Source organism: Cydia fagiglandana, chromosome Z, assembly GCF_963556715.1.
Source record: "Cydia fagiglandana chromosome Z, ilCydFagi1.1, whole genome shotgun sequence".
Lineage (NCBI taxonomy): Eukaryota > Metazoa > Arthropoda > Insecta > Lepidoptera > Tortricidae > Cydia > Cydia fagiglandana.
This window is the reverse complement of record NC_085959.1, coordinates 13,778,296-13,791,361: the sequence shown is the minus strand read 5'-3', so window position 1 is coordinate 13,791,361 and position 13,066 is coordinate 13,778,296. Positions and strand designations below refer to the sequence as shown.

Genomic DNA, 13,066 nt, shown 5'->3' with positions numbered 1-13,066 from the left:
GTGGGCCTTAGTCGAATTATCATACCCCTTATAGTAATTTGCATAAGTGGTATATACCTATATATTTAAACGAACATACTACCTATTTATATTTCTCGTGTTTTGAGTATATGTACTTATTATAAATAAAAATACAAAAAACTGTAACAGTGGAGTTTAATAATACCATAAATCACAATAGGAGGGAATACCACCTTGTATAACACTAACCCGTGGAATTGTTCTGAATGTTCACAAAACTTGACATTCAAATATCGTAAGATCAGGCAGATCGTAATGTTCCTATGTATTATAGTCACATTAAACCAATATGTAGGTAAGATAGGTTCGTTAGGTTGCTTCAGATCCCCGAAGATCCAGAAACAGCGGGGCTCGTCGAGTCATAACGAGTCAAAGATTTTCACGTTTCACGATATGCCTAGGAATTTCACGATCTGCCTGATCTTACGATCGGCCGCCGACATAGACACGATCATTAAATTCATTTTAAAAAACATAGTATGTATCCTTAAAATTCATTATAATAAATTATGATAATTCGCTTGAGCAATGTGTGGAACAATTGATTATTAAATACAACGTTCAGTATTTTATTGCATGTGCCCTTGGAATAACATTCGCTTTTACTTAACGCAGGCTAAGTTTAAGGTACTTAGCGCACTGGATACGATTCACACACTTCTCTCCGGTGTGCGAGCGGTATGTCGCTATAATACCTGCATAGCGTTGTCTCGTTCAAACATCGGAGCGCATAACTTATCTAAATACGCTAAAATAATCATATTTGACAATCGTCCTATAAAAACTTAATGATAATTCATTGCTACAGGGAAAGCCTGCTCAATCTCAAAATGAAAACGGAAGGTAATACATCCATAAGTCAGGAACAAATATTCATGATAAACGCAAAAACAAATGCTCTAATCAGGATTTCAACCTGGAACCTCCTGCTTTGTAGGCAGGGCCACCACCATTCAACATTCACTGCAGCTATACGCTGCGTAGATTGTCATTAAATCCAATCCAATTCCTTACTAAAAATGCCGGACTGGGGCTTGCAATCCGGATATCCGTTTTATCCGCATATCCGTGCAATTTACTATCCGGATTTATGAGGTTGATATCCGGATAAAACGAATAATTCGAATACCATTACCAGGACTCAGCCTAGCCGGTACTTAGTGACCCTGCCTGCAACGCGATAGGTCCCAATTATTTTTTCCGAGATGGATGTTTCCAATTTCTATGCATGCACACACACACACAACACAAGTCATATTGAGCTTACTGTGGAACCAGCCAGCGATATTTGTAAAATTGGTCTATAATATTTATTTTTATTTGATTTATACTTCGAGCTTAATACATAAAGATAGCTAACACTAGTGTGAAAGCAACCTAAAATATGCCTAAATAAATGCCTAGGTACCAAAATCGGTACTATTCGAACACTGACCGAACAATCTGGACGCGAGGATCCAACAAGGATTCGTGTGTGGCGTCCTTATCATACTTTTACTAGGTGGCGCTGACTGAGGGCCAAATATTTTCTGGTACTAATGTAGTACCAAATATTTTCAGGTACCTACTATTGTAGTACCAGAAAATATTAGGCGCTGAGTCAGCGCCATCTAGTGTTACAGACCAGGGGGCCGATTTTTGAAATTCGACCACTCGATTTCGTGTATTTCTTTAAATAATATCCACTACTAGGCATTTAAATTCTAATAATAGAATTGAAATCGAGTCGTCTATACCAGCGGTCGGCAACCTTTTAGCAGCCAAGGGCCACATAGTAGTTAACGGAGGTGACGCGGGCCGTACTTTGTTAATATTTATGATTTTATGAGACATTGTCGTTTGTCGACACTATTACATACAAAATAGCTAAGGCGGCTCTCGGGCCGCAAGTGACAGCCGCATGCGACCCGCGGGCCGCAGGTTGCCGATCGCTGGTCTATACCAATAGAATCCAAATTCCGATCGCTCGTATTTCAAAAATTAGCATTTCACCGTTTTCCACCGATTTTCGAGTGATGAAATCGAGCGATCGAAATTCAAAAATCGGCCCCCAGACTTTGAAACAAGTTTCGTATATTATGGTAGCAGAGTAAATGAAGGTCACAAATGCTTATTAAATTCCGCACCTCTAATAGGTCAGTTGGTAGCGGCCTGAAGAGTCCGCGCCGATATCTCTTTTTCGTCCTCAGGTAACAGTGATTCGAGCCGCCGGCCCCTTAAAGTTAGCTCCATACAGCTGAAAATAACATTTAGGTTTATATTTGCTGGATATTGGCTACTAGCTTTTACCCGCGACTTCATCTGCGTGGAATTAGTGACAGCAGCTATAGTAGGTATAGCGCCTGGATAATGCCAATAGCGATCATTCAATTCGCGCATTGCTTATTTCAATTATTAGGCAATTCATTAACTCTTTCAATTCCACCCCCTCTTTGCACTCTCTTCAGGGATGATTTCCGACATAAAAACTGTCCAATGTCCTTTCCCGGGACTCAAACTATCTCTATACCAAATTTAAACTAAATGATGACATGTTCATACTATTTGATAGCTGCAAACTGTCAGATAAGTAATGCTTCTCATATCCGTCAGGGCTGCCCTGCCCTGTTACAGTCTTTAACAGTCAGAATGAAAATTTCTCAATTTTGTTAGAACCGAAAACAAATGAAGTAAGGTTTTGACAAGTTAACTAGATGGCGCTACATGGAGTCAAACATTTTATGGATTGGATTGTCAGAAGTTATATAATACTCGACAATTTAAAGTTACCGCTAAATATCTATAGGTACCAGTGTTGGCCGAAACGTTAATGCAATTGAAAATATTGGCCATTAACCATTATAAATTGAACCTTAAACGGTAACGGACGATTACAGTTTACGATCCAATTTATAATGGTTAATGGCCAACATTTTCAATTGCATTAACGTTTCGGCCAACACTGATAGGTACAGTTACATTTTTTTTTACGGTATACATAACATATTTTCATAAAAAATAGGTAGATACTCACAGTGAAAATAAAAACACAACAGCTTGCGTCCCGATTGTAAGGTAAAAGATGGCATTCAGGAAATTGGTGCCGAGTGTGGCATTATACACTTGCGAGTATATAATGGAGGCAAACATCGCCACGGCGTTCTCCATAACCGACAGAAATGTATATGCCACACCTGAAAATAAAGCACCGTGCAGATGTAGTGAATTATCCTTTACCGACGTATTTTCACGGAAACGCACGAACGTGTTATGCTACTTATGCTATTTCAGTCAGTCTCACAATCAGTACAAAAAGTACTAAGGTTGATTGAAGTAGCATGACAAATACGAACGATCCCGAGAAGAAACGAAACGTCCCCAGAGTATTTCTTTTTTCAGGATTTGCATATTATTTTTATTATTCTTAATACATTTTTGAAATTTAGGATCTCTGTCCCAAAATCATCCACATGCCTATTGTGTATCTAAAATTGAGTATCCTTGTCCATCGCGTTTTCTCGGAAACGTTCGTATTTGTCATGTCACTTCAATCAACCTCAGTACTTTTTTGTACTGAGACTGACTGAAATAGCATAACACGTTCGTGCGTTTCCGTGAAAATACGATGGAATAGGTTTATGCACTACATCTATATCAACTGTAAGTATAGTTATCAGTACCTCGTTCCGCAGACGGAAGAACCTTGGATGTCATAGAGCGGACGAGCGGCGCGACACAGGGCCCTAGTGCGGCCACTGCGCCACCGATGTATAGGGTCTTGGCGGCGGTCGCTTGCGCGTACAAGAAGTGCCCCGCCATATGGGAAGTGGCTCCTAGCATCACTATTACCTGTGTACAAACGATGAGTTACTACTCTTTATGATATCTACCTACTCTTCCGCGTGGTTTTAATAGCCTAGCAAAAATTCAAATTATTCAATTTATATCAACTGCTTAATGCTTATTTCCAGAACACAGATCGAGTTGCTCTTAGGTTGGTCACAGGACCGAAGCGTGCACGAAACTAAGTGATTTTGTCTTTAACTTACTTTTTATTATACACAATTTAGGGAGGCGCGGTGCGTCATGTATCGTAAGAAGGATTACTTTTACTACCACGCTTGCTTACTTAATACTTCTCCTACTGCCTCTAATTATGCGATACCATCCTCCCAAATCATATTGAGAATTAACGTTAACAAAGTAAGCTTCGAGAGCTCAGTGGATAAGTAATCAAGAAAGTAGCTAGTTAATCACAAACGATGTTCCTTTTCTTAATTTTTCCATTCATATATAAACTTTGGAGTAAGGCGCTTAGTCATTTATGTTGAACTTATTGAGTATTTGAATTGAAACCTATATTTCTATACCTTTGTGCCTCGATACTGTGCTGCCTTCCTAGCTTAAAAGCGGTATTTGCATTAAATTTTCATTGAAAATACGCCCTTTTAGCTTAGGAGGGCAGCGTGCCACAAAATGCCATCCGTCCATCGGTGGACCTTATTACAATAGGCATAAGGTCCACCGATGTACAGTGTGGGCGATGGTACTAACCGTATCTCTCCAGCGGAATACTTTAGTCATCAGGGGGATGCCTATGAACATGAGCAGCACGTACGCTGTGCTGCTGTACGTCCTGAAGTTGCTGTAGGCGGTCGTGTCCCATTTGAACACGTTTTGGACATACAGGTACATGAACGGCCTCTCGTCTGTAACGTATACGTAAATTAATAAATAAATGTTATAGGACATTTTGTAAGCCCATGAAGGCTTGTCTTGTGGGTACTTAGACAGCGATATGATATGTATAAATACTGTAGGCGGAATATATACATAGAAAACAACCATGACTCAGGAACAAATATCTGTGTCATCACACAAATAAATGCCCTTACCGCGAGTCGAACCCGGGACCATCGGCTTCGTAGGGTAACTACCAACTAGGCCAGACCGGTCGTCAAAACGTAACTAGAATTAAACTACAATTCTCTACTGTAAATGAAAAAGTCAGTAAAAATGTTTGTTGCCTTTTTACAGTTAAACTACGAAACCATGGACATATGCTCACATTATTTTTAATCTAACTCACTGAGGGCAGAGAGGGAATAACATAAAGGGAAACCTACTTAGTCCATCATTTATTTCTTCCATGATAGTATACCTATCAATTACGTAACAATGTAATAAACTATATTTATATTTATACGATTTAAGCGATAACATGAAGTTTATTTATGTTATAAAATATAAGTCGTTCTATAATTACCTCTCTGGAACGTATAGAGCGCCATCGATATAAGTAAGAACCACAAAAATACCGTGCGGTGGTTACTCCTCCTTTTAAACAGGGTGAGCATCGTTTGCTTCACATTTTTGAGGTCAAAGAAGTCCACCACCGGATTGGTGACGCCGGCGTCGCGCAGGGAGCACTGCTCGGGTCTCGTCTGCCATTCGAGGAACCAGAGACAGTGTAGGGTCGCCAGCAACATGAGAATACTGTTGATTAGGAACATTATTGTGAATGACCTGTTCACAACGTGCACGTATAAAATGTTACCTGTAATAAAACAATTGATTGTGTTACAAACTTTAGGGACGTAAAATATTAACCATGCTAGTCCGTCTAGTTCAGAATCACCTTCGGAACACAATAGAGTTGTAATAATTTCTCTATGATTACAAAATGACGAAACTTTTACTGCCTTTTGGTCGGACCAAAAGACCTAAATAAGTCTACAGAGACTTTATACTTGTTAATTTAAAAAGTTAAGACACTTTGCATCATTAACTATAAGCAAGATTTGCATTACAACGACGATTGTTTCATAATATGACTGACGCAAGATTCAACAAAGCGTACAAATCTGATAATGTAAACTGTTGATATAGCAAATACCTACTTCAACTATTAATAAAGTAGGTTATATTTATTAATAAATTGAGAAGAAAATGTCAATTAAACATAGACCCAAGAGACGATTACGCAAATATATATTTTTTACAATAGGTGAAAATGCGCTGACAAAATTCGGCTTCAGGCCAGATCACCTTTCTTCTCAAATTTATAGAATTCATATTCAAATATATTACTTACTTACCAATAAAAACTCCCAAAGGCATAGTGCTTAAGTAAACAGCATCTAAAATCCCAACTCTTAGGGTTCTACTTTCGGGGGAAGTGACGTCAGCTATATACGCGAACACGCCCGCGAATATTGCTAAATCCGAACCGGTTAAGGCACTAGGAAAAGTGGCAGTATATATCACATAATTTAACGGCCATGCTGAAAATGAAATTAACACAATTAGCATCGATTACATCCTAATATGTAAACTTGGCTGGACATCTTTATCTGGATGTACGCTAAAACTGCATATAAATAGGTTCACCTCTACCACAACACGAATACCAGCAGTAGATAATAACAGTTATTGGAATAAACTTATTCAATTGATTACCGCAGTGGTTCCCAAAGTGTCTGGGCTCCGACCCACCTAACAAAAAGTGCCAAATTCGGGACCCACCTCTTCTTGGCCATCTTAAACAGGGAGCATGTAATCTTATTAAGTAACCCGATGGGTCGACATGTCAAATTATGTACCAGGGCCCACTCAAATTTCGCTTGCGATCCACCAATGGGTCGCAACCCATAGTTTGGATAAAGCCGGTTTACCGTATTATCGCGTAAGAATTTCCAAATTCAAACAGGTTATTCAATGGCTGTTTTATTATCATCATTAGTTTGAGATGTTCAATACTCGCAGTGTCTTACACCTGCATCTTAAAATAACTCAATAATAATTATCAGTAACATCACAATAATAATCGTGTTGGTAGGTACATACATGTAGGCATAACTGAGACACAGCTTCAGGATTTGTAAGATAAGCAACAAATATCGTCGCGGGCAGGTTGATATCTGGTTGACTACTTAAATATACATACACCATAAAGTCACTCTACTCGTTGTTTCTAGACTTCAAAGAGGACTAGCCTTCTACAATCTTCTGGATTCGGATAAAAAACTTATGATGAGAGGCCATGGTATTCATTTTTCTAATAAATTACGAATTATACTTGCCATTCATAGTATTAACTGTAGCCATTATGGAAAAATAGAGTTTCCCGAGCAGCCCTGCCAGCAGGATGCACTTTCTCCCTCTTTTGTCGCTATAGGAGCCTAGGAAAAACGCGAGGACAAACGGCACTATGTGCCAGGCCACGCCGTTCCATTGGTGGAACGTGGACACTGTTACCTGTAATTAAATCATTATTCGTAGCATATTAACATTAACCATGGATAAAAAACTGCCTTCATCAATTTACGGTTTTGATTAGCAGTGCCACTTAACCAATTGACGCTTTTCAAAATACCCAAATTGGTATACTCGTAGGTGTGCCATGGGTGTGCCTGTGATGTTTGAGCACTTCTCTCGATTTCTCCGGGTTCTCATCCCATCTTCGATAAATCCGTGAAGGGATGTATTTTAAAAATGTCTCCGTAAATAAATAAATAAGCAGGTATTAATAAATATTGAATTATTCTTAAACTATAGAAGTTGGTTAAAACGGTTTAAGATGGGCAAATAAACAGACATGACAGAAACAGAAACATCTGCAAACGAAGCTATTAATCTTAGAAATACGAGTAAATTACAAGTGAAAATATTGGAGACCCCCTAAGGATCATATAGTGGAAATATTTGTTGTCCTCGGGTAAGGTCTCATCAGTAACTCAATTGGTAGAGCACGAACTAGTGATCCCTAGTTGAGCGTTCGAGCCCCACCTGAGACAGTGAAATTTTCCACTTTTAATTTCTATTACCTGTACTTGTTCATTAATTTGTTTGTAACTTGTTATGTTGTAGCAGATCTCTTCGCTGTATCCATGATCGACGTTGCACGCGCGGAACACGTAGAATGTTTGTTCGACGACGTTGGTGATCATGTAGGCCATCATGTATAAGAACATGGTCGGTTCCACTGTCACGTATTTGTACCATGGTCTCCTTATGGGCTGTGGGAAAAATTACGAATCATCTTGCAAATTTATATAGTCTAGTTACTAAGCTAGGTCAAGTGGGGTTTTCTTTAGCCTCTAGCCGCCCAGAGACCTATAAAAAGGTCTCCTGTCCTGTTCCATTCTAATTTGAACTTTGTGTTGACAAAATAAAATTTCATTTTGCTTGGCAAGGTTTGACGTGGGCGGCTAGAGGTTAGAAGAGCTTGGGTTGTACCATCACTCTCCGCGATTGTTGCGCCATTTAGGGTCCTAGCTAAATTGGTTGTTCAATATTTACGCTATAGAATTTCCAATTTAGCAAAAATCATGACATAACAATCCCGTGTGGTAACTACTTCGAGCAATGTGCCGGAAGCCGGTGTTGTTCGAAGGGTGACTACATTCAAAAACAATATTTATAACTGCTGTTAGTTTACTGTTCTTAATTTTGTTTTGATACTCTATCTCATTTATTTATTTTACGAGGAGTAATGTCGGTTTTACAATTATTTTGCTCCTAATTTACTTTTCTAATTTTTTACTTTTTTAATTTTGGATATCACTGTAGTAGATCAAATTCGATATCGATCTACAAATTTACCTATAGGCATCAACCATCATCATCATGACGTGACGTGTAAAAAGATAAATATCTCATATCACATGATTACATAATCTTTGGTGAGCTATGTGAGGATGCTGGGAGGCCTTGACTGGGCTCGTCGTTTGTTAAATTTCACTTCGTGCAATACACGAGGTGGATTTATTTATGGACCCCGTGCCGCTAATACATGAAAATGGGCAATAATTTCGAAAAAATATAAAGTCAGTGATGAAATCGTTAAGTACTTCGGACTTTTTTGATGCCAATCGAATCCATTTCTATTTAACGTTAAAAGTCTCTAACAGAACAAATCATGCGTTGGGTACAAGGACACAAGGAAAATATAAACATTATTAACAAGTTATTTTAAACGAAATTGAGATAATGTTGTAACTAATAACAGTAATAAACACAAGTGTTATTGACAGCTATACATATGATAAGAAATTACAACTCTTATCAGTTTAAGATACAAAGATATGACATACTTATTAGAATGATGCTGGATATTATGAAATGGTTGTGAATTAGGCATAGAACTTTTGAACAAAATTTAACTAGAGATGTAGGCCCGGGACTTCTCTATCAATAGGTTATGTTATTTGAAATTATTTGTGCAATTTTCAAATAAAAGGGTACTTTGTTGATTGTCAATAAGGTGCTATTTCCATAAAGCTTCTATTTTAAATGAACCTTATCGACACCCGACAATGTGGTACCTTTTAGTTAAAAACATCACATTTAAAGTACTTACAATGTATACAGTGTGGATCAATTTATTGGGTCATTTACTACTTGGAATAGCTCAGTAGGCTGAATATTTTTATTTAAAGAATAGCTACATTAATCATTTAATAAATACATAGATTCGCCAAAATTATTTAAGCCGGGGGAACATACGTGGGGTGAGTAAGTAGTTGAAACTTTTGAATACCAAAATGGTAAAATAGCGCTCAGGTTTCCACAAGTACACACTACACACATTATTATTTTCATGGTAGGTAGGTATATACATAGGTATTGCCAACGTGTATTTCAATGGACTGGTGTTTGATTTAATGAATCCTATGTTGGTGCCCATCACTGAAGAAAACATTAAACCTGCTCTGAAGAAAATTTACAGAATTCACAGAGAAATGAACATGAAGCAAGTATAAAAATTCAATAAATAAATAAATAAATAAATAAATAAATAAATATTATAGGACAATTTTACACAGATCAACCTAGTCCCACAGTAAGCTCAATAAGGCTTGTGTTGTGGGTACTAGACGACGATATATATAATATACACATATATATAAATACTTAAATGCATAGAAAACATCCATAACTCAGGAACAAATATTCGTGATAAACACACAAATAAATGCCCTTACCAGGATTCGAACCCGGGACCTCCTGCTTCGTAGGCAGGGTCACTACCGACTAGGCTAGGAGGCCGTTAACACACTACCTTACCCTATTTCATATTTACCAATCACTTTTTTGTCATTGTTAAGAAACTGGTCTAATAAGGGCTGATTTGATTACCCATCTGGGTCAGAAGGTTAGATGACAGTCGCTTCCATAAAAACTAGAGCCTATGCCAATCCCTGGGCTTCTGGCTCACATGAGTGGAAGCAAAAAGCCAACAATATAATTTTTGTGAAATGTCCATCGGTGGACCTTATGCCTTTTGTAATATGGTCCACCAATGGACAGTTATTTATTTTATCGATGAGACTTTATTTTTACCTACAAGATATATACAGTGGTATTACTAAAATAAATTAATAACTAGTTTAATGGACGGTTAATGGTGTTGTTATTTGTACTTATAAACTTTTCTATGTATTATTAGGTTTTTTTTTCTGTCTGAGGTGTACAACTAAGAAACTTTGTAAGCCACAGGGATTGCCTTGGTCGAATAACTAACCTAATCAGTAATCACTCTCACAAAAAACTTTCACAAAAAAAATACTAATATTAACAAAGAAAAGACTTAGTACAACTTAGCACACTTACATAAACACTTTAAACTTGTTAAGATACCACTACAACAAAATAAAATAAAAAAATAAGTAAATGTTAACTCTTACCATTTCGATTTCACTAACGTTTTCATCCTGTTTTTGATCCATTATCACATACAACACCGAGTATTATATATAAAGACGAATATAGTTATATTCATTTACATAATAATCACAGATTATTTTAATGTTATTATCTCCCCTGCCTTGCCGTTGCCGTTGCCGCCAGTAGAGCAGAGTGGCAGTGGAAGCAGTGTTGCCAGGGCTCTGGAGTCCTAAGTTACGTTTCGTTTCCCTAAAAGTCACGTTTTTGCTGCTTAAGTCACATTTTTATATTATTGTATTGTATGGGTAGGTATAGCTGGTCAAGCAAATCTTGTCAGTACAAAAAGCCGCGAAATTCAAATTTTCTATGAGACGATATCCCTTTGCGCCTACATTTTTCATATTTGACGCCTTTTTCTACTGACAAGATCTGCTTGACCAACTTTAGTTCGATTTTCAGATTCAGAAAATAATATATTTCACAAAAAATCTGCTAACTTTATATGATTTTTCTTTTTGAAACACACATTTTCATACTTAATGCTATTTGTGATCGATTTCATGAATTTTAAGGCGTATCCAGACTAGTCAATTTTTCGCCAATCTGATTAAATTGCCCGATCGAATCAGGACGTGCGGACGTAAACGCCAATTTGGCTCGCCGAATTAAATTGCCGATTATGACCGATTTTACCGACAAAACGGAGTACGGGCGCAAGAATACCAATTTGTGACGCCAGTATTTTTTCAATTTAGGTGTACTCATATCTAATATCACCATAAATCTATTGATATTTTTGTTCCTGAAAATAATCAATTCTACCAGCAAAATTTGCACTTGATTACTTTGCCTCACATGTGGATAAAATGCAACTTTCTTATCAGTTTTTGAACAATCACGAGAGCCTTTAAGCGATATCCAGACGGGATGAACAAATCAACTGATTTGATCAGAAATAAAATTGGCGTCAATCTCCGATTTAAGGCGTATTCAGATTAGTCAAATTTTCGCCAATCTGATTATTCTGCCCGATCGAATCAGAGGCCGCCAGAGGCGTATAGATAACTACTAGGTATACTATCAAACTAAATAACACCGTCATGTCGAGGTAACAAGTCTCATTTTGCCACGACTATTATAATAAACGTGATGGTGGATGAAAAGCCCGCTCCAGACTATGCGCGTGAATCGCGGGAGAAGCCGCGAACGCAAGTGTGGCGTCGATGTTCGCAGACAGCGAAATCGACTCCACACTCGTTCGCGCCGCGATTCGCGCACGAGTGTGGAGGGGGCTTAACGTCAAAGTGCCAGTGCAAGTGTCAACTTGGGTGCGTTCACTGCGTTCCTAAATAATACGAATTGCAGAATTAAACTTGTCCAAAATTCGACTAGCTTAAAAGTCACAAAAATTGCCTCATGATCGAAAGTCACGCACATGTCACACGAGAAGGCCAAAATTCACGAAAAATGTGACTTTTGTGACCATCTGGCAACACTGAGTGGAAGTGGAAACCGACGAATTGGTAAACAATGAGAAGTGTCACTGTGACATTGACGGAACAGGCAGTGTTGCTACATTACCTATATATTTCCTGCTACACGTTCCAATTCCAAACCACATATTGTATCTATCTTGCTTACAACGCAATCCAGTTGTTTATCTATGGGTGGTATTCATGTGGTATTGGTCCAACGTGTCCAATACAGGGTGATTCAGGAGACATGAGCAGGATTAACACTGCGCATTTCGTAAATTATAAGCAACTGCTTCGTATCAGTAATAGTGAGGTTAACGTGAATTATCTAGTCGCGTTGACAAAAAAAAGTTATTAATTTATTTACGACATGCATGGTCACCCTAAAATTATAATACTAAACTACCGATATTCTGTGTCAAATTAAATGTCATAACGGTCTGGTTACTTTTGAAAAGTCGTAATAGTCGTATCTCACTCAAATTTGACAGTTTATTTTCTTCGTAATCAAAATGCTGTCATTACGTTTAAAGAGGTTTTATGTTTATTAATTAAGTCTTGTAGGGTGACTATATTTGTAGAGATTTAAATTTTCCCTCACCAAAAAGTAAAAAAATAGGAAAAAGTGTGGTTGTTTCACCTAAATACGACGGTGATAGATCAATTATCAGTAACTGAGTGTGCAGGATTAGTCCTGCTCACGTCTCATGAATCACCCTGTATATTGGTCCAACGTGTACTTGCATATCACATTCTGCTTAATGAGAGAGTGAGACGCAGTGCGCATTTGACAGGGACTGGTGGTAACCCACTGTGGTAACCCTATGATATGGCAGTCCTTCTTGTTGACGCCAGTTGACGCTAAATTTTCAAAATTAATATAAGTACCTAAATAAAAATTCTCCCAAAATTGGAAGTATCTC

The 13,066-nt window shown here is 37.8% G+C and overlaps 1 protein-coding gene across 1 annotated transcript; it reads right to left on the bottom strand.

The window, feature by feature from the left end:
• Positions 1–139: 139 nt before the first annotated feature.
• Positions 140–10,836, bottom strand: LOC134678678 (probable peptidoglycan muropeptide transporter SLC46). Its single transcript, XM_063537328.1, has 9 exons — positions 10,689–10,836; positions 7,827–8,018; positions 7,083–7,257; positions 6,099–6,284; positions 5,267–5,557; positions 4,555–4,709; positions 3,681–3,849; positions 3,035–3,194; positions 140–2,257 (listed from the first exon to the last, which is right to left on the bottom strand). The coding sequence occupies exons 1-9, from the start codon at positions 10,728–10,730 to the stop codon at positions 2,158–2,160; spliced, it is 1,470 nt and encodes a 489-aa protein (XP_063393398.1). The 5' UTR covers positions 10,731–10,836; the 3' UTR covers positions 140–2,157.
• Between the last annotated feature and the right edge of the window lie 2,230 nt (positions 10,837–13,066).

Bases quoted from the DNA above. Each gene is read 5' to 3' on its own strand.
- LOC134678678 (XM_063537328.1), bottom strand. From the start codon at position 10,730: ATGGATCAAAAACAGGATGAAAACGTTAGTGAAATCGAAATG. The intron at 6,285-7,082 runs GCAAGTATAATT...TTTCATTTTCAG, and splicing joins TACAGTTAATACTATGAATG to CATGGCCGTTAAATTATGTG. The intron at 5,558-6,098 runs GTAAGTAAGTAA...GTTTTATTACAG, and splicing joins GCCTTTGGGAGTTTTTATTG to GTAACATTTTATACGTGCAC.